The following is a 20347-nucleotide window of genomic DNA, read 5'->3' as shown; positions in this document are numbered from 1 at the left end:
GTGTGTGTGTGTGTGTGTGTGTGTGTGTGTGTGTGTGTGTGTGTGTGTGTGTGTGTGTGTGTGTGTGTGATGTGTGTGTGTGTGTGTGTGTGTGTGTGTGTGTGTGTGTGTGTGTGTGTGTGTGTGTGTGACTGGCATTTGTTTTCAGAAGATATTATGATAGTGACGTTCGTTCCGGTGCACGTCCGACAGCATTTAGCACTACATCGAGATTAAGATTAAACTAATTTATTTTGGGAACACCCGCATATAGGCTACCTATGGAGTTAGCCAGATGTGTGTAAATTACTGTTCATGGTCATTTGAAAACAAATGCCGGTGTCGGACACACACAAACACACCGAACACACAGAGCTGAGCAGAGCACATACAGTACATACACACATCATGCGCCTTGGTGACTGGACATCTCCTTCATAAAACTAATAAAAGGGGGAGTAATCGGGCAGTTCGATGTGTGTAGAGATGTGTGTAGAGGTGTGTGTGGTAGAGTTGTGTGTGGTTAACACGTAGCAGCCTGCAGTCACTCTTAAGCTGTTCTGATGAAGGTAAACACAGCGAAGGCGGTGCGTAAAAAGGCACAGCTCTCGGCGCGCTGGTGCTGCACTTCTCAGAGGCGGAGTATACGTCCCGCTGCCTCCTGGTGCTGCAGCCACTTCATGAAGTGAAGGAGATTTTCCTTCTATAAAACAGCTGCGGCAGCAGATACTGTGAGAGTCCCGGACATGAATTCATAGATCAAGGCAGACTGGTTTACTCTCCTGTTTTGCCAATGCGGTGCTTAAACAAATAGCTCTACACCCCTGGCCGGCGTGTCCTTAAAATGAAGTCCGAGTTTGAAATATTATATATCTCAAATAATGTATGCACTGCCATTTCCCCACATAAACATAACAGTCTGCAATTAAACGGTTGTCTCCTGTGCGCTCCTTTTCCTACATGGCGCACCGGTAACTTTCTCGCGCGCACGAGAAACTGAGACCTTATAGGCTGAGCCGCCGAATCCCTCGGAACATCATAAAAGCCATTTTCAACGGTTTTCATTTGAAAGATTAACTAGGCTACTGGATGAAATAATATGACTGGTATAGGTGCGAAAATTAAACACTTTTTGAAAAAAATATTATGATAAAATATTTTAATATATTTATAATTCTGCAAATATTACGATAAACTCACAGCTATTAACATCCGCGGACCGGTGGCGGACCGGGGGTTGGGAACCCCTGCTCTAGGCTATGTTAGGTCTAAATCTGGCCCTGAAAGCATGGCTGGCACTTGTATGTGTACAGGACAGTTTTTATATTTAAAGTTAAAGCCTTTTATTGTCATTATACAGAGTATAACGAGATTCAGAGTGCAACTCTGTCCCGGTGTGCAAAAAATACAAACACATACACAACACTAAAAAACACAGCAATAGGACAGACAACATAAACAATCATACTGGGGAATAAATAGTTACAAATATTTATATAAAGTGCATTAAAAGTGTGTGCATGTGTGAGAATGGTTATCCCTTCAAAACGTGACACGTCTCCCAGCATGGTAAATCGTCACATGTTCACGTCTTGCCGTGATACCGGGTTGGGTTAAGCAGCCTGACGGCCCAGGGGTAGAAACTGTTTTTGAGTCTGTTTGTCCGTGACTTGAAGCTCCTGTATCTCCTCCCAGAAGGCAGGAGAGAGAACAGTCTGTGACCTGGGTGAGAGCTGTCCTTTATTCTTTTGTTAGCTCTGCTGAGGCAGCGGGAGGTGGAGATGTGTTCCAGAGAGGGCAGGGGGCAGCCAATGGTTTTCTCTGCCATCCTGATCACTCTCTGCAGGGCTTTCTTGTCTGCAGCTTTACATCCAGCATACCACCCCGAGATGGAGTATGACAGCACGCTCTCGATGGTCGCCCGTTAGAAGAACACCAGCAGCTTCTTGTTCAGTCTGTTTCTCCGAAGCACCCTCAGGAAGTGTAGTTGCTGCTGGGCCTTCTTAACTGCTGCAGTGGTGTGTGCTGTCCAGCTGAGGCTCTCCGAAATGTGAACCCCCAGGAACTTAAAGGTGGAGACCCTCTCCACTCTCTCTCCGTAGAGGTGAAGGGGGGCGTGTTCTGGACGGTGCTTTCTGAAGTCTATGATGATTTATTTAGTTTTGCTTGTGTTCAGATGTAGGTTGTTTGCTGAACACCACGCAGACAGCTTCAGGATCTCGTCTCTGTATGCCGACTCGTCGTCTCCCTTATATATTTGGCCGACCACAGTGGTGTCATCTGCACATTTTATAATGGAGTTGGAGAGGTGAATGGGAGAGCAGTTGTGTGTGTGTAGAGTGTGTAGAGTAGCACCCTCAGCACGCAGCCCTGCGGGGAGCCAGTGTGCGGGTGGAGGAGCAATAAGGGCCGGTTTTCACTGTCTGAGGACGGTCTGTTAGGAAATTATTTATCCAGGCGCATAAGATGGAGGGGAAACCTAGGCTTGACAGTTTTTGATGGTGTTAAAAGCTGAGCTAAAATCGATACATACATATAAAATGGGAACATGCAATGACACACTGAGAGTGAGTGAGAGAGAAAGATGGCAGCATGGGTGCTATTTTAGCAAACCTATTTCAAGCCTGATACACACAAACACACGCTTTCCTCCTGTGACTTACATTTTAAAACTTTTGTTTTTAAGGTTAGGAATGTGCTTGATTACAAAATGCAAATCTCAGTATATATGAACGGCTGGGTAAGATCAACAAAGTGACAATATAGATTGCTTGTTGTGGGTATAAAGGACTTTTGTAACTCTATCTTTTAAATTGTATGCAAAATAACAATTTCGATATTATAAGGTTTAAGAACCTAAAAGTGTGTGAATTTAACTTTAAAAAACCTGACCAATCACTGACTCCTTCTTTTGTGCTCTTTTTCTGTTCATCTTTCTGTATCCCTCGACACATTTGACTCTTTGCTCTGTGTCCCTGTCTAATGTTCTCACGTTCCTATTTTCTTGTCTCAGGTATCCTGAAGAATCGTATCGGCTGTCCCCCGGCACTCCAGGGTCTCTCCTCAATAGGCCGGGCCCCCAGTGATCTGAACTGGTACCGGACCTCCACTCTAGGCCACCGGGGGGTCCCTGCAGCCTCGTACGGTCGCATGTACTCTGCCACCAGTGCAGGTGGAGGTTCGGGTTCTCTCTCTCAACCGGGCTCCCGCTACTCCTCCAGGGAACAGCTGGACTCGCTGTCCCGGAGGCAGCTGTCTAGGGACACCCTGGGGAGGCAGGCGGTGGGCGGGTCCAGAGACCGACTGGACTCCCGGGGTTCCAGGGACAACCTGGACCTCCTACCCCGGAGGAGAGAGCTGGGGCAGGGAGCAGGGCTGGGGGGGCTGGAGCATCAGCGGGTCTCCTCATCCAGGGAGAACCTGTCGGGGTCCAGGGACAGACTGGACCTTCAGCACACAGGCAGCGTGCACGCCTCCAGGGAGGACTTGAGTGGGAACGGGGGAGCGGGGGGGATGGAGGGATTCCTCAGCGGGTCGAGGTCCCATCTGAACTCGCTGACTCGGCGGCAGGCCTCGTCCCGGGAGCACCTCGGGGGGGCGCTGATGAGCAGCAGGTCGAGGGAGCAGCTGGAGCCCAACGGGGGCGGGGCCCAGCCGTGTCGGGAGTGGCTGCGCACTCTGCCCCCCCGCCAGCCTGCGCACCCCGACCAGCCTCCCTCGTCCTCCCCTCCTCCCCCCATCTCTGAGGAGCCCCCGCAGGAGCAGCTCCCGCCTCACGTCAGAGGACGGCTGGACTCCGCCCCCCCATGTAGGTACACCGGTCAGACTGTCCCGCAGGGCGCAGGTTCAAATCCCAACGCTCTGGGGCGACAACCGTCCTGCGAACACCTGGACATCCTGTCCTCTATCCTGGCCTCCTTCAGCTCCACCGTCCTCACTCCTCCCCCCTCTAACCCTGGGCCTAATGGCTCTGGACCCTCCCCCTCCCCGCCCCAATCAGCAACCTCCCACAGCATATCTGAAGTCTCCCCTGACTCAGAGTAAGTCCTCCTGTGCTAATGAATCCCCCCCTCTCCCCTGATCCTCCGTAAACATTTGTTTGGCTATTCTTTCCTGCACCCTTCCATTCTACTTGTTCTGTCTCCCTGGTTCTGCCTCTAACAGCTAATTTCCATGTTGCTTCTGTACTTACTGTATTTTGTCATCACTATGTGTAAGTGGAATTAGCATCAGTAGAGAGGATTTTAAAGACTCATTTTTGTTCTCTTTCCTCAGAGCCAACAGAAGTGAAGGACAGTCTTGATGACAGCCTACATGTCCCTTTATTCATTGAGGCGGTGTTTGGAACACGAGGTTCAGAGGTCATGGATCGTCCGGAACCACTGGAGCACTCTGAGGAATCTAAGACTAGAAACACTCGGGACAGAGGAGACACTGAGTTTGTCAGAAAATACGACAGGGAGAGCGTCGATGAGGTTAATGAGGATGCTCTTGGGCGGTTTGTACTGTATAAATTACGTTGTTCAAGTCCCACCGCCTTCAACGAGCTATGACGTTTATTTGGACGTTGAGTCAACCACCTCTACTACCTACAAACTGTTCAAGATAAACACAAAATCCGCAGATTTCAAACGAAAATTCAGCGTGATGCGGACAACATGTGTCCACAAGAAGAAAAAAAGAAAAGACTGTAAATAACATTTTTATACATTTTGTATCTTTTTCATTGGAGATGAAGAAGAAAATCTCTTGTGATGTTTTCTCTTTTTTTTTTTTTTTTTTTAATGATTGTGTCCGTGTGAAGTTGTGAGTGAGGTCGGTGCGTTTGCAGTCTTGTACGTTGCTGAGGGAGACATTTCCCCTTCAAAGAAAAAAAAAATCCCCAAATCTCTCCTTGGAAACAGTTTTCCTCAGAAACTTTTCCTCACATTCATCAACTCTGTAAAGCGACAGCAGGGGTCCGGCAATATTATACCATGAGATTATCAAAAAACCGCCACATGAGGTTGAAGGGAAAATATCAAAGCAACAAGAACTGATTGTATATAGAGGAAGGATTATATAGGAGAAGAGATTTGATGGAAGATGATTGTGAAGAGAAAGATGGCCAACGTTTAGCTAAAGCACCACAGGAAGGTTCAGAGTTGGAGGATCATTTAGTAAAGCCCAGTCACGAGTGTCAAAGTATCGTCTCATTCAGGAGACTGTGCTGTTTTGTGATCCAGTGTTCATAAATGTGCCCTTGTCGCCCATCTGTGCTCATCTGGTGCTGACGGGTGAAGGAAGACATCTGTCTGCTTCTGTGTGTCATGCAACAACCATTTAAAGACCCTCAAGGTATTTCACTCTGATGCATCACGACTCAAACCTGCCTCAAGAGACGCCACAGGAGCAGTGAAATGTCTCCGGCAGCATCCAGGAGAAGAAGAAGAAGAAGTTCTGCAGAAATCCAAGCCAAAGGGACACACTTAAAATCAGAACTTCACATCCTCGTTCTTCAATTTCCTGTGATGAAAATGACCTGTGCAGGGTGTGAAAGCTCTACGTGTAATTCTCATTTTTGTTTTTCGGGTATTTTTGTTGTTTTTTCAATGACTGTGCCATGAAAACAAGTCCAAATTGAAAAAAACTGTTTTAAAAAGGCCTCTAGATCTGCGCCAAAACATTACCGACTGTTTGCAGGATTTTGATTTGCTGTCATTAATCTTAGTATGCTACCATATTTTATTTGGAGTTCACAAATTAGACCTGCAGCACATATCCAGTTTGCATCAGCTCGTGTCTGTAACAGATAGATCCCCTGCCAGGTTTTGTTCCTTGGCTGAACACAGTTGCTGGGAAATGAATTATTTATATTCGAGGCACTTCCTTACTTTGCTAACAAGCGGTCATTGATGGAGAGGTTCAAACCAGAACACATTCATACACATTTCCTCTCATTGTTTAGGAAGAGATGAGGTCTCTTGCAAGATTTGGCGTCGCTTCTGCAGCACCGTAGCAGTCTGCTGAGGAGAGGAGATGTCAGGTGTGTCAGCGCTAAAAGCCTCTAAGTGGGTTTGAGTGCCAGCTCTTTCCATCAGCAGCTGCTCCTCTCTCACAGCTGAGTTCAGGCCTTCAGGTAACAACACACAGGCATTTAGAAGCAATGGAGACAGGCAGTCTTCACCAGCCTTCAGAAGGATGAAGGGAGTGAAGCTGACATAACTCTGTGTTTTCTGTAGTCAAAGGAAAATGCAGTGTCTCAAAAAAACGAGGTTGCCAAAATGTGTTGTCCTCGAGCAGAGAGCACTGTGACATTTAAGCAACCCTAGTAGATAGAGCGCATTGAGCGTAATAATAAATCATGAGGTACAAAACCAGAGGATGGAACAAATTGGGTCAGAAACTGTGCAAAATGTAGCTGCAGGGACGAGGGCGTGGACGTTACTCATCGCAGAGAAACAATTATTGAAAAGAAAATTCTGGAAAAACACACACCTCACAAATGAATATCTCCCTGCTCTGTCTTCCCCATGTCCCTGGAAGATGACAAGCCAACATATTTGTAAAGTAGTATTGCCAAAAAATGCTCCAGCACAGGAACACCACCCACTATTCTGTTTAAGGTGTAGACTTTGATTCCTACTCACTCGTTTCATTCATCTGCTCCATTCATTTATTTATTTTTATTATTATCTTCAACTGACAGTACCTTTAACTTGTACAGACATGAGATTTATTTTATTTATCAATAATTTATTGACACTGTATTGATTATTTATGTTGCCATTTTGTATGGGATTGTTTTTTTGTTTTTTTGAAGTATGTAATTTTTTCCCATCCAAATGCTCCCTTTTTTCTGTTTCTCAGTCTCAATGCAACACATTCAAAGACAAATGATAAGAAAAGAGTGGGAAAAGTGTCTCTTTCATGCAGGACACTGGATTTGTTTTATATTTGACCAAACAAGTTTGAATTTCAACCCTATATCGGTGCATTTATTCTCCCCAGACACAATTTCAACATATCCAAACTAACAGGCGAACTCTGGGTGTAGCCTATAGCCTATAGTGCAGATATGGTTCAAACTAACCTTCCTGTTCTAGATCCAAGACTGAAGATTTATATGCACAAAATCAAATCATTAACCAGTCATATTAATGCTTTTATACACAGCAGTCAATTAACAGAAAACTCCAGCTTCAGGTTAATCTGGTTCTGAGAGTGAGAGGAAACTAAGGCGTTCCTGAAACGTTGAGACGTGCTCTGCTTAAGCAAAAGTGGACAAATGACGGACACAGTAAGAGATTGTTGGTGAGAGGAGGAGGAATGGGAGATTGTCTTTGTTTTCTCGTGTGTTCATTATGGGATGCCTTCTATCCCGCCGGCGGCAAGGGGACGGCGGCATGGAAACAGCTGTTCCCATTACCGCGGAAACAAGAGAAATGTTGGATATTAAAAAAATGACTTATTCCTACACGTCTGTTCATATTTATTCTAGGTGTGTTTGTGTGAGTGTGTGTGCTTTCCTTATTCATGAGAACAGACATTTTCAGGTGCGAAAAAACTGAGCAGGCAAAACCTCCTGACAGACGGAGACGGACATCCAGAGGAGTCAGAGATGTTCAGCTGCCACCATGATGCCCGGTGAAAACAGAAGCCCCCAGCTGAGACAGAATATAACCTGTACTCAGGGTTATAGGACCACTTAAAGGTCAGATTTGTAAAATCATGAAGAAGTGTCCATTTAGGAATAACATTACATTTGTACAGCTGCCGTGATTAGATTGAATCTTAATATATTTTGTAATACTCTTTACAATCACCCTCAACATCAATGGACATCTCAAAATGTTAAATACTTAAGACACATGGTGATGAATGATTATTAAACAAAACAGGATCATGGTATTTTTTTAAATATTACATATGTAAGAAGCCTTTCAAAAATATACCATTTACATGTTTTCTATTGGTCTACGAGAACCTCATTTTAAATTTGAGATTAAGCGAAGTGTACTCAACTAGTTCAGTTTATCTCAGAAAAATCAAAAAAGTATTTGTGTAAGAACTGCTCATTTAAAGCAACCAACCGTCTATATGTTATAATACATGTATAAAAGTAGCAACAGTTTCATGGCATATACACAAAAGCATTCAATAATGAAACAAGCGCTGATAAGAAATACAAGAAATAGAATCCGTTCATCCTGTCTGATTAGAAGTGTTCTCCTCTTCATCGCTGTTGCTGGAGGAAGATGGCGGAACGTCCTCTCCCATCCTCTTTAGCTTGGCTTTGTAGTACGCCTTCTTCATCCTGAAGGCCTTCTCCTCCTGCCGCGCTGCTCTCCTCCTCTCCCTCACCAGCTCCTGCTCCCACGCCAGCACCTTCATCCTGTTCTGCCACTCCAGGATCTTCATCTGCTGCTGCTGCTCCAGAGCCTCGGCCCTCTGCTGGTGCTCCTGTCGGGACATATCTGTGGGGTCCTGCTGAGTCGAGCGGTGGGTCTCTTCCCCCCCCTCGCCGCCTGTCGGGAGGAGACGCTGGCTGATGAGCCGGGAGGTGCCTGCCAAGTCAGAGGTGAAAGATATGTGTTGATTACTTCACAACATTAAATGCATGTAGCGGTTTCAATCAATGCACAACTGGTTTCTTATTAGCGGTTTACACCGCAGAAAGTTTCAAACAGGGCTGAGAAAGATGTGATGCAAGAACCAGGGGCTACTTTTAGTATCGTCCTAACTGACTCCTAATTAATTCTCCTTGAAATCTTTCCTTCACCTTGATGAAAAAATCATGAGGTCAATGAAAGATGTCAAGGAGAAACTGGATAGGCAAACCATTTGTTCTATACTACAGCAGGCTACGGTAGGTGTCTTTATTTGTGGAATGAATAGTCGGAAATGTGTCTGTAAAAACTAGACTATCATTTTAGGGAGGGTTGTCTGAAGTGCCTCTGCATTGGCATACTGGTCAAAGTATGAGGACCCACGATGAGAGCAGTTCAACCATTTATTCTCTTCACATGCAGTTGACAGTTGATCTACATGATGGTGAATTTAAGGCTAGAACATAAAACACAAATGGAAATCAGGAAGGGCTACAACACTCTTACAACAAATATTGCTTTCGCAGGATAAGGATTAGGATAAGTCATCAATAAACATAATCACAATTTACTCAAATAATGTATCGATATATTCAGCTTGTGAAGAGAGCACATGAGGTCAGCTTGCTGCTACAGACACAGGAGAGACTGAGCAGGGCTGATTACAGGCCTTAAATGGGATCAGGTGTGGCCTGGTAGGTGGAGGCTAAGCCCCGCCTCCCACAAGACCAAAAAAGGCAGGGGGATTTACAACAGTGTCTGTTTTTAACAGTAATTGTAAACTAATAGACCCCTGCCTTCAAATTAAATCCAGCCACAAAAAAATAAAAAACATTGTATATTTAAATGAGTTTTGATTCAACTTCATTGTCATTTAGTAAAAAAATAAAACCTTAATGCAGGGGGGTAAAAGACACGCCATCCTCCTCTGTCATGTTATCCCAAACAATCCTATCAAGCTTAAGGTAATCATTAAGTGTTTTTGTATGTGATACTTCTCAGCAAAGAGTAATATTGTTGTTAATATTGGAATGTAATTAGTAAACATAATAATTCAAAAGAGTGTGGCAGCTGGCAGAGATGTATCTGTGTACCTGGTGCTGTGAAGTAGGCAGCAGGAAATGTGGCATCCTGCAGCTCAGCATTGTGGGAGGTGGAGTTTGTAGTGGGGCTGTGGTGCTGATCGGCCCAGTTGCTGCCTGGTATTCTGTCCAAGGCGTCCCGCTGGAGGCAGATGGCCACTTGCTCCTTGCTGTCTTCAGTCTGAGGCGGAGAGAACAAAGTGTGTTTTAAGGTGTTACTTCCCGCTGCTGGAACATTGTATGAGTCATAGTTGCGCATTGATATGAGCTTCTCCAGGTTCATTTGAATGTTCTTTATAACTAGACCTTTAACTCTAAAATAAATATAAAACAATCACTTGAAATATTTACCCGATTCACGCTGCCATTTATCTGCCCAGCAGCATTGATCAGCATCACATTGCCTCCTAATTGGAAAAAGAGACAGACAGAATGGGAGGCACTGAATGTTAGTGTCTCAGAGAAACAAGCAGAGAGTGCCTCCCTCTGGTTAAGGCAGGTACATCACACCTACACACGCCTATTTACAGACGAACACACATATCTAGTCCAAAGCGCCTTACAGCATCATGACTGCACTCCTTTTTTAGTATTTGTAATAGTAGAAAATAAGCTTACTGTTCTGTAAAGATAATTACAAATATAACGTTGAAATTTTACAATCCGGATTTTTTTCTAGGTTTATTTCATCAGGATGGACTGAGCTTGATACTGCAGCATCACGTCATTAAAGGCAGTAAAAAATAGTGCTGTAAAAAGGATAAGGACAGGGTTCCCACACCTCATTTAACATCAAATTCAAGGACCTCGGATCAACGTTAGTTAGTTTAACACTGAAACATTTTATAATGAGAACTAGCAGGCTCAACATAAACTCACAGGCACCAATTAAAAAGAGTTTTCTGAGTTAAGTGATGGCAGACTCTTTACACAGAACAGCAAAACTAATGGATTTGTGGTGTTTTGTGAATACTTAAATGTTCTTTTAAAGGGGTTAAATTGACCAAATATCTTAATTTCACTAAATTGTCAAATAGGGAACAAATTAAAGTTAATGTTACACCAGGTTTGTGTAACTTCATAATAATGGAAAATCACAAAATAATGGGGTTAATATAGGTTAACCTTAAATTGAAATGATGACAAAATACTGTTTTTTCATCACTCTAGTATTACTTTTATTATTTTTACATTTAAAACAGTGCGAGCTTTAGGCAATTGTTCTCCATGGCGTAGAACAATTGCCTAAAGACTAGGACACTTCAGCAGGATGCAGATGTTCAACTACAGCTGTTCCTCATCTCCACTGCAATATTGTTTTAATAGAACATCTTAAAACGTAAGAGGAAGTTTATGACAACCATACGAGGTTATATTGTTGTCATCCAAAAATCGTATGCATGCATTCTCATAATTCATGACCGATGGGAAAGCTGTGGTTAATGACCTAAGACAGATGTTGTAACTCTCACGTCTATACAGCTGTTGCAGCCAAATACACACACCCACCACCAACAACAAAACTGCAGCACCACAACCCAATATTAAAGAGGCTGGACAAACAGGGAGGGTCAGCATTAAACAATTGCATATATTTAAACGCGTTTCATGGCAGTTTCCCTTGATATAATTGAGGCTAAGCTACTGTACCTTCCACTAGCTTGCGGACCGCTGCTTTGTGCCCAGCTCCCGCTGCATGGCTGGTGAGAGCAGCCTCGCCCATGGTCTGAAGTTTGATTGATTTACAACACGCCCTACACCGGGCGAAGTGAATGTCCTGGACTTCCTTAACCAGCCAGTCCTTGTACATTTCCCTAGAGAGCCAGGACTCTTGAAATTTACATTTCCCAGGCATGGCTGACGCTGAAGTTAGCTGCACTGCTACAGAAACCACTGCCTCCTGACGCGTTCAATGTCCACTCGGTAATCACTGTGGATGTCACTTGCAATAACTCTATGAATTGTTGACATAGAAATAGCCAATATCTGTAAAAGAGCATTAAGCTAACTCATATGACCTCCTAAGATGTTCCTGTGAATTGCAGTGTGCCGGCACAATTGTTTTGTATTGTTGTGGTATGAATAGTTATATTTATACACTTATATAATATATAATAATATATTATATTAAGTATTTACACTTACAATCTTACTTAAATGTAATTGTTTTCTGATAATGGTAATCATTGGCGGTGTTGGCGAAGTCCTTAGGGACTTGGCTTGGCAACTGGAAGGTCACCAGTTCAAGTCCCGGAAAGACCAAGTGCTACCGAGGTGTCCCTGAGCAAAGCACCGTTCCCAACAGCAGCCCACTGCTCCTAACACTAGGATGGGTCAAATGCAGGGAAACTGTTTCGTTACATAGTACCTGTACTACGTAATGACAATAAGTTGAATCTTCTTCTTCTTCAATTAAATTATCAGAAAAACAAATAATAATATCCTACCCGTTATATTTAAATAATGAATACCACACATATAGCCTACTGAACAACTTTCTTTTTCTCCAGAAGACACCTAAAGGTAGCACAACTCAGTGACAGTCGGTCACATGGGTTGCATCTTTCTAACCAATCAGAGTCCAGGAAGCCATTAGCGTTGCCTGATTGGTTTAGATGCGGCACGGAAGACAGTTCAGAAACACATGGGTACTGGATTGCTGACGGAGAAGTCAAATAAAGATGTTTTAATGCAGATTTGAATCACATTTGTTCAGGCGTTTGGTCCTCTTTGTAAGTAAATCATGTAGCAGTATTAATATCGACCTAGCAAAGACACATTTCTAGGTTTGCACTTAACAAACAACATAAGAAGTACTCATGCTGTTAGCATGTTTTGCTAACTGAAAAGCTAATGACAACTGTTCTCAACGTAGACTTTTAAACATTTGAATATTTAAGAGGCCTGCGGTCCCCGCTGCTTGCTTGCAATCTTTTCGGATGCTACCGTCTTTAATAAGTGTGTTGTACCTTTGAATATTTCAGGAACCATTGGTAATGTGTCTTCGTGAAAGTTATTAACCATTTAGAGATGGAGACAGCAGCCTTGGTATCTCCAGTCACAGCTCTGGAGTTTCTTCAGGATGCATTTCTTCTGACGGGTAGGAAGCACTATCGATGTATAAGTGTTGTATATAAATGCAGTACAAAAGGGAAATATCATTGGGTTTCCCATATACTCGTATGTGCATTATGATTATTATGTATATTTCTTTAGGTTAAACTATAAATGCATAAGTAGAAATTGTGCTAATGCTTTCTAAGGGGGCTGTGTGTGTGTCTATTTTTAAAAGAAGTCTGAACACCATGAAGGATCCCACGATGCACTAAGCAAAATCTTCCGTTACCCTTTCCTGACAGGTGAGGGTCCAGTCTTGACGGTGTACAGTCTCCAACATCGTCCAAAAGCCTGTGCCTCACTGAGTGTGCTCCAAAACTACAGAATCCACGGAATAAGACCTAGGAGTCTTGCGGCTGGTAAGAAGACAGATGAGGCAATGTTTATAAGTCACTGTTATATTACATTTCCTCTGTTGCACTGTATGTTCTATGTTTCCCTTCTCCCAGGATGTATACAATAATGGCAGTCTTGGCAAGAGTTTAATCTCACTTACTTTTTTTTTAATGTTGTTTTTCTGTTCATTCACCCATTAAATCTCCTCTCCTCTGAATCCCCAGAACGGAGCTCCATCTTGGGGCCCAACTTCTATGACATTGTGGTGTTTGGAGGCAAGGCTGTGAGGTTGGTGAGGCTCCATGTGGATCTCCAGGATGGGGAACATCTGCGTTTGGAGATTCTGGGTCCCCTCATGGAGCTCCAGGACTGGGCCCTGGACGTCCGGTGGCTCTCCGGAGACAAACACTCCCTGCTCGGTGTGGCTGTAGCCCATAATAGTGCTCTTCTCCTGGACATCAGGACAGGAAATGTCCTGCTTCAGCGCTCCTGTCTGGAGGGCTGTCTGCTGTACTCTGCCCTCCTTCTTGTACATGAATCCTGGGATGATACCATCTTAGTGGGAGGGACTGTTTTCAACCAACTTGTCCTCTGGAAGCCTGGAGCAGGAGGAGATGAAAGTAGCAACTCAAAGCACAAAGCTCCAGTGGAGAGACGTCTGTTAGGCCACAGCGGGGTCATCTTCAGCATCTCTTACCTCCAGGAGAAAGGATGGCTGGCCTCAGCTTCTGACGACCGCAGTGTAAGGGTTTGGGGTGTAGGTGCTTTAGGAGGACCTGGGGGGAAGTGTGGGGACTTGAACCCGTCGTGTTTAAGGGTCCTATATGGACACCAGGCGAGGGTATTCTCCGTGCGTCTCTCCCCAGGAAATGTGTTCAGTGCCGGTGAAGATGGGGCCTGTTTAGTGTGGGACTGGGCTGGAGAGGGCAAGGTGGTTCGGACGTTGAAGGGACACAAAGCAGGCGGGGTTCGTGCACTCGCAATCAGTGAAGGAAGAGCAGATGGAGAGAGATGGGTTGCTACAGGGGGGGCAGATGGAGGGGTGAGGTTGTGGAGGGTGGAAGGGAGCGAGGAGGGGATGGATACGACGGAGGAGGCAGCGACAGAGAAGCTAACAGACCTGAGATTTACCGGTCAAGGCTTGCCTAAAGCGGTCTGTATAGCAGGGGAAGAGGATACAAATGCACCATGGAGTCAGAGCAAGTTTGTGGTTTGCACAGACCACGGAACAGTTTACCAATACAGCGACGGGCAGTGGGAGATGGTATGGCAGGGGACTACTGACTTTCAATCGTATTGTGTGATGGAAACAACAACTGTCAGTGTGAAAAACTCAACAGCAAAAGTTAACTTGTGTGCTGTTGCAAACCTCAGCGGATCCATACATGTCTTCCCCATCTCTCATCCTCAGTGTGGGATTCTCCTTACAGGCGGCTCAGGGAAGATCCATAGCCTTATTTGGCATGAGGCAAAAGAACAAATGTATTTGCTAGCATCCGGAGCTGAAGGATTTGTCTCTCGCTGGTGTGTAAAGGTAGAATTAGATGAGAACTCTCCCTTGGCTCTCAGTGTGAAACCCCTTCCTCCCTTCCTCCTTCCCTCCTGTGCCAAACGCTGGCTGACAGCTGCAGTGTGCCTCCACACCTCGTCACAGGGGTTGCTGTGGGTGTGTGGGGACAGGAGAGGGTCCCTGCTTTTGTTTCAGGAAGGAGGAAAGCAGGAGCAAAACATGAGAGATGGAAAAATAATTGCTGAAAGTTCGCAGACAGGCTGGAAACCAACAGATGGTGAAGGGCTTGAAGCGGAGGGAAATGGAAGCGGTGGAGACATAAAAACTGAAATGGTGGAGGACAGACACCCAACGCTTCACCCACTAAGCTGCCGGTTTGGGGTGCATGGGAAACAGGGTGTAACTTCAGTGTGTGAGTACCAGGGGCTGCTCTACAGCACGGGCAGGGACGGCTGTGTGAGGGTCTTCAGAGTAAATCCAACACCACCTGAAAAACCTGAAGAAAAGAGTGTTGAGAACAAAGATGGACTTCAGCTGCAGGTTCTCCGAGTTCAGCGGGCCTGCAAGGGCATGGAGTGGCTGGAGAGGATTCTGATTCTTGAACCCGACATTCCTGTGGAAGAGGCGGAGGAGGAAGAGAGCTTTAAACCTGAGGAAGAAAGGACGGAGAATAAGGGAAGAGAAGCCCGGTTTGCTATAATTGGCTTTCATGGTGTCCACTTTGTGGTTTGGGACCCCGTGAGGCAAGAGAGACTGTTTGCAGTGCCTTGTGGTGGGGGGCATCGCTCCTGGAGTCTCTGGCCACCCTACAAAGGGGTGTGGCCCGGATACGGAGCTCTGGTCTTCATCAAGCAGGGGGCTGTCATGACATCACAGACACCAGGAGAGGCACTGAGCATAGGTGGAAAAGCCGGAGGGTGGGGCCTGAGAGAGGGTGTCCATGGGAGGGGGATTGGATGTATGTGCAGACTTGGGATGATAAGGGGAATCAAAAATGAGAATCAAACTGAAAGTCCTGGAGATTTGGCAGAAACTGAGGGAATGGATGAACTCAAAGAGGGAGGGCATTGGGAGATAGTGGTGACGGGAGGAGAGGACACTAGCTTAACCGTCATTGCAATTCAGCCCCGCTCTGGCAGCATTAAAGTTCTCTCAGTTATCACCGACCACATCTCAAGCATTCGCACAGTGACAGCGGTAACGCGTCAGGAGGGGGGGGGGGGGGGAGCCAGAAACAGTCCCTCTCTGCCCTGCTGGTGTCAGCGGGGGGGAGAGCTCAGATGCAGTGTTACCGGCTGTCGATCGGCTGGGACCAGCAGAGACTGGCTCCCTCCTGTCAGGTGATCCAGGTGGCCAGTCACCGATTGGACGAACAATGGGAGAAGAGGCGGAACCGGCACAAGACGGTGAAAATGGACCCAGAAACCAGGCAGGTTCATGTTGTGTTCTGTACACATGTAAAAGCAATTACACAAGATTTGAATTATTTATTTATTTTTATACTAATGTCTGCGTACTGATTTCTCCCTCCTTAATTTCTTTCATCAGATACTTTCTCTAACAACACAAGTATATATCCTCAATTTTTTTGTTTAAGTTTGCATAGATTTTTACAGGACGAAGGTGCAATATCTGAGTGCCAAACAATCAGCTGAATTTACCCCCCATACTCTTTTTCTTTTGAAATCTAGTCTACCTATGTCTTACCAGCGGCGTGTGTGTTTCAGGTACATGTCTGTGGAGGTGGTGGAGGAGAAGCCAGACGGTGTTCTCCTGGCTATGGCCTGCAGCGACGGAGCTCTCAGGTGGGTCACTCTCACAGAAAAAAGACGTTTCCCACACATCTTAACCCTCTCTTATTAGCTTGAAGAAAGGGTTAACGTTGTAACAAGTCTTCCTTCCAACTGTTTAAATGCTCTCAAATGAGAAATGTCTTGAGAAAAGAGATGTATTTAACATAATGTGAGAGAACAATGTGTTAAACTTAAAACTGATTTAATCTTATAAACCTTTGTGTTATTTTGTGCCCTCACTCTCTTCTGCTTTACTGTGTTTCCAGATTGTTCTCGGTCAGTGAAGGGACACATCAGATTGATTTGTTATGGGAGACGTTTTTCCACCAGCGCTGTGTGCTCAGTGTTGCTGCTTGCAGCCTGGAGGATGGAGAAGGCCACAGGTGTGCAGATGTTCATTCTCTTATTTTAATCTCCTGAGCCTGGATTGGGTGAATGTCCACACCGTTATTACAAGTTAGATGTAATCCTGCTTTATAGTAACCAATCAGAATCAGAGCCTTTATTGTTCTTTTAATATATTTGTATTATTTTGAACCGTTTTAGAAAAGTGTAGTGACTGGCAGATCAAATATAGGACAACAGTTTTAACCTAAATGACTGAAGGTACATATTTGTATTCGTCTCTCTCTCAGGTATAGGCTGCTGTTCAGCGCTGCAACAGATGGCAGAATTGCAGCGTGGGATTTGACAGATGCTTCTTTCTTATCGACCGGTACTCAGCCAATCCCCTGCCTCCACATCCACGCCCACCAGAGCGGCATCAACTCATTGGCTGTTTGGACAGAGAAACCGGGACTAAACGAGGGCGGTTGCCTGGTAACGGTTGCTAGCGGAGGGGATGATGGGCAGCTGACAGTGTCCACAATAAGGGTGCACTACCCAGAAGACAGAAAGTTTGGGGGCAACAGAGGTTCCTCTCAGATTTCAGAGGCCCTGAGCCCCCCAAACCAGCTTCATCTTGAACTCCACTCCCAGTACCACTCCCCGCTGGCTCACGCGGCCCCCCTGACCGCCCTGAAGCTCCTGTGCCCCGACCTCCTGGTCTCCACCTCTGCAGATCAGAGGGTTTGCCTGTGGAGGGTCTGCAGTACCGGGATCAGCCACATTGGGGCGCTGTGCTCCCACGTTGCAGATGCTGCAGGACTGGCAGTGTGGGAGGGGCAGCTGAGAGAGGAGGGGGATAAAGAGATGAAAACAAGCTTTGAGTCTGAGCAGGAGATTTCAGTTTGGAGAGGGAGTCAGACAGGATTCAAAAAGACAGCGGCACAGTTCAGTAATGAGGAAACAGCTGGTGAGTCTGAGGATGCAGGAGCCGTTGAAGCAGAGAGTGAGACGGGTCACCTGGTGTGTCAAACCAGTGAGGAGAAGGCAGGTGAATGTAGTGATCAAGCAGAGACTGACAGGGTTAGTCAGGGAAACACTGAGAGAGGTTTCAGGAGTGAGAAAATGAGGGAGAAGACGGGATGGGTGCTGCTCTGCGGACAGGGCTTCCAGCTGCTACGAGTCCCAAATACAGAGAGCGCACAAAGCCAAAAGGAGAGTCACAGAGTTAAAGTGACTTTACAAGGAAAGTCCACATAAGTGCAATCAAAAGATAAGGGCGGTCAAAACAATTACTTTTAATATTATATTCAATTTACTATGTAAATTACATTTTTAATAAAGTCTATTTATAATTTCAGTTTTCTTGTTATTTTTGGGGTACATTACAATCATGTCAAACATTAATTAATAAATAGAACAACTTTTACCCAGAATGTCACCAACAAACCAGTGTAGAGAGATTTCAAACCCTTTTTTCCTCTGGAGTTTTAGTTTAACTTCTCAGAAACTTTACTTCTTCATCATTCATTTCTGCATTTCCTGAAAATGCAGGTCTGGCTTCGTCTCTGCTTTGAATAAATCATGAAGGAAACATCCTAATCTTCATGGATATTTCCAGAGAACATTAAAGCCGTCTCTGATGAGTCTGGGCCATCTGGTCTCCTTCAGGGAGAAGCGCTACACTCCACAAAGATGGATGAAACAAGGGGAGTTATTTATAATCCACCGGCCAGGAAATAAAGCTGTGTACTCGAAGCCTCGGGACTCAATTTGCTGTAAGAACAAGGAAGAACTCAAGTCTGAATGTCTCAGTGTTTGGAAGATTAATCAAATCTAATCAGGTGTTATTTATAGAGCACATTTTAAAACGATGTTTGGTCGAGCCAAAGTGCTGTAGGTGTTATAAAAACACTTTACTACAATAACAACAATAGACAATAATTTACATCAGCAAATATAAAAACAAAACACAGGGAAATGTCATGAATCATTCTCCGCTCTGACTTGAAGGCCAGGGAGAAGAAGTGAGTCTTCAGTGAGGATTTAAAACCCCTAGGGTCTGGGCCGACCTCCCATGGAGGGGTAGAGTGTTCCAGAGCCTGGGGCCAGCTGCTGCGAAGGCTCGGTGCCCTCGGGTTTTGAGCCTGGTCTTAGGCACTATCAGCAGCAGCTGGTCAGCAGACCTTAAGGCTCTGGCTGGGGTGTAGCGATGGAGGAGTTCTGCCATATAAGCCGGAGCCAGCCCATTTAGTGCTTTGAAAACAAATAAAAGGAGTTTAAAATCAATGCTGAACCGAATTGGAAGCCAGTGTAATCAGGCCAGAATGGCCCGTTGGCCACAACAGAAAAACCAGGAGAGACGCTCAAAGTTTCCAATAATCTCTGCACTTTATTCGGCAACACCAAAAACAGCAGAGGGTGGACGAGGGGAAAGGATCACGGTGAGTCCCTCCGCAGCAGGCTTGGAGAGAGACATGGCGGGCTGTGACTCCGGGCAGCTGGGCTTAAGTAGCACCTCCGGCCAGGTGTCCCCGATCACACTGATTGGCCTCTTCAGCTCCATCCCATCGCAGGACCTGCAACATTCACAGGCCCCAGGCTCTGGGGCCGTCACAAAGCGCTCTTGAAGGTCACTCCAAAGTTCATGACAGAGGGGAGGATGTTTTTATTGAGGGAGCCCAGAATATCAACCGGAGAGGTTTGGGTCCAAAAAAAAGAAGAAATTGATTATATGAAGTTAAAATGTCTTCCCCTTCCAACCCCCACTCCTGAGGTGCCCTTGAGCTAGGCACTGAAAACCAGACAAAAGTTATCATCCTTTCATCGCAGACTTAAAGAAATACTTCACCAACAAATGGATCATCAAATATGCCGTATAGCTGTATATTACTCATTCTGTTTAACTTTGATTTCTTGAATGAAACACCTATCCATTGACCAAAGAATCAAAAAATGGAGACAAGTCCACAACAACTTCTGTTTAAAAACTCACAACTCGTGCAGTATGATCCAGGTGTCTTTTCTCCAGTTGCATGCCCACTACTACCTCAGACTCGAGATATAGCTACCCTAAAAGCAAGCAGCAAGTTAAAACTCCCCTTCAACAGGAAGGAAAATCTGGCCAAGAACATAACTGTTCACTATTACAAGCATTAAAAAACATGCTGTCTGTTAGGGGTGTAACGGTATACGTACCCGTACCGAAATTATTCGGTACGGGCCCTTCGGTTCGGTACACGTGTGTACCGAATTAATATAACGTTAAACGTAAAAAATTGAGAACGTGAACAACTTCTTGGAAGCAATCTCAGGTGCTGCGTCGCAGCATTCAGAGTAATTTGGTCATAGAGCGAGCAAGTCATTTCATTGGACGAGAGGCATACTATGAGAGCTGGTCAGAGGGATGCGTTCACATTTAGTCAGTAATTTGAGGAAATGGCGAACGCAGATAAAGTTGAGCTCGAAAATCCTCCAGCATCATTGAAGTCTCCGGTTTGGGAACATTTTGGTTTCGCAGTTACGTACAAGGATGACGGACAAAGACATGTGGACCGAACCAAAGCTGTTAGTCGGCATTGTTCAACTAAAATTAGTTACGCGGCTGGCAATACATCA

The 20347-nt window shown here is 45.2% G+C and overlaps 3 protein-coding genes across 3 annotated transcripts in view; 2 read left to right on the top strand and 1 right to left on the bottom strand.

Annotated features, from left to right (window-relative positions):
* celsr3 (cadherin, EGF LAG seven-pass G-type receptor 3) overlaps positions 1–7431 on the top strand; it is a 131321-nt gene extending 123890 nt beyond the window's left edge. Inside the window, 2 exon segments of the mRNA XM_034209136.1 lie at positions 2993–4019; positions 4255–7431. Coding sequence (XP_034065027.1) covers positions 2993–4019; positions 4255–4282 — 1055 coding nt within the window. The 3' untranslated portion in view covers positions 4283–7431.
* LOC117541874 lies at positions 7103–11562 on the bottom strand. Its single transcript, XM_034209142.1, has 4 exons — positions 11300–11562; positions 10001–10056; positions 9662–9830; positions 7103–8525 (listed from the first exon to the last, which is right to left on the bottom strand). Exons 1-4 carry the CDS (start codon positions 11502–11504, stop codon positions 8164–8166), a joined length of 792 nt encoding a protein of 263 aa, XP_034065033.1. The 5' UTR covers positions 11505–11562; the 3' UTR covers positions 7103–8163.
* A 702-nt stretch (positions 11563–12264) lies between these two features.
* wdr6 (WD repeat domain 6) lies at positions 12265–18089 on the top strand. Its single transcript, XM_034209137.1, is given in 8 exon segments — positions 12265–12381; positions 12634–12749; positions 13009–13125; positions 13327–15824; positions 15827–16041; positions 16340–16417; positions 16672–16788; positions 17041–18089. Coding segments are annotated over 7 exon segments (4044 nt in total). The 5' UTR covers positions 12265–12381; positions 12634–12679; the 3' UTR covers positions 17990–18089.
* Positions 18090–20347: the final 2258 nt, after the last annotated feature.

This window comes from Gymnodraco acuticeps, unplaced genomic scaffold (genome assembly GCF_902827175.1).
Source record: "Gymnodraco acuticeps unplaced genomic scaffold, fGymAcu1.1, whole genome shotgun sequence".
NCBI lineage: Eukaryota > Metazoa > Chordata > Actinopteri > Perciformes > Bathydraconidae > Gymnodraco > Gymnodraco acuticeps.
This window is presented reverse-complemented; position numbering and strand designations above follow the sequence as displayed.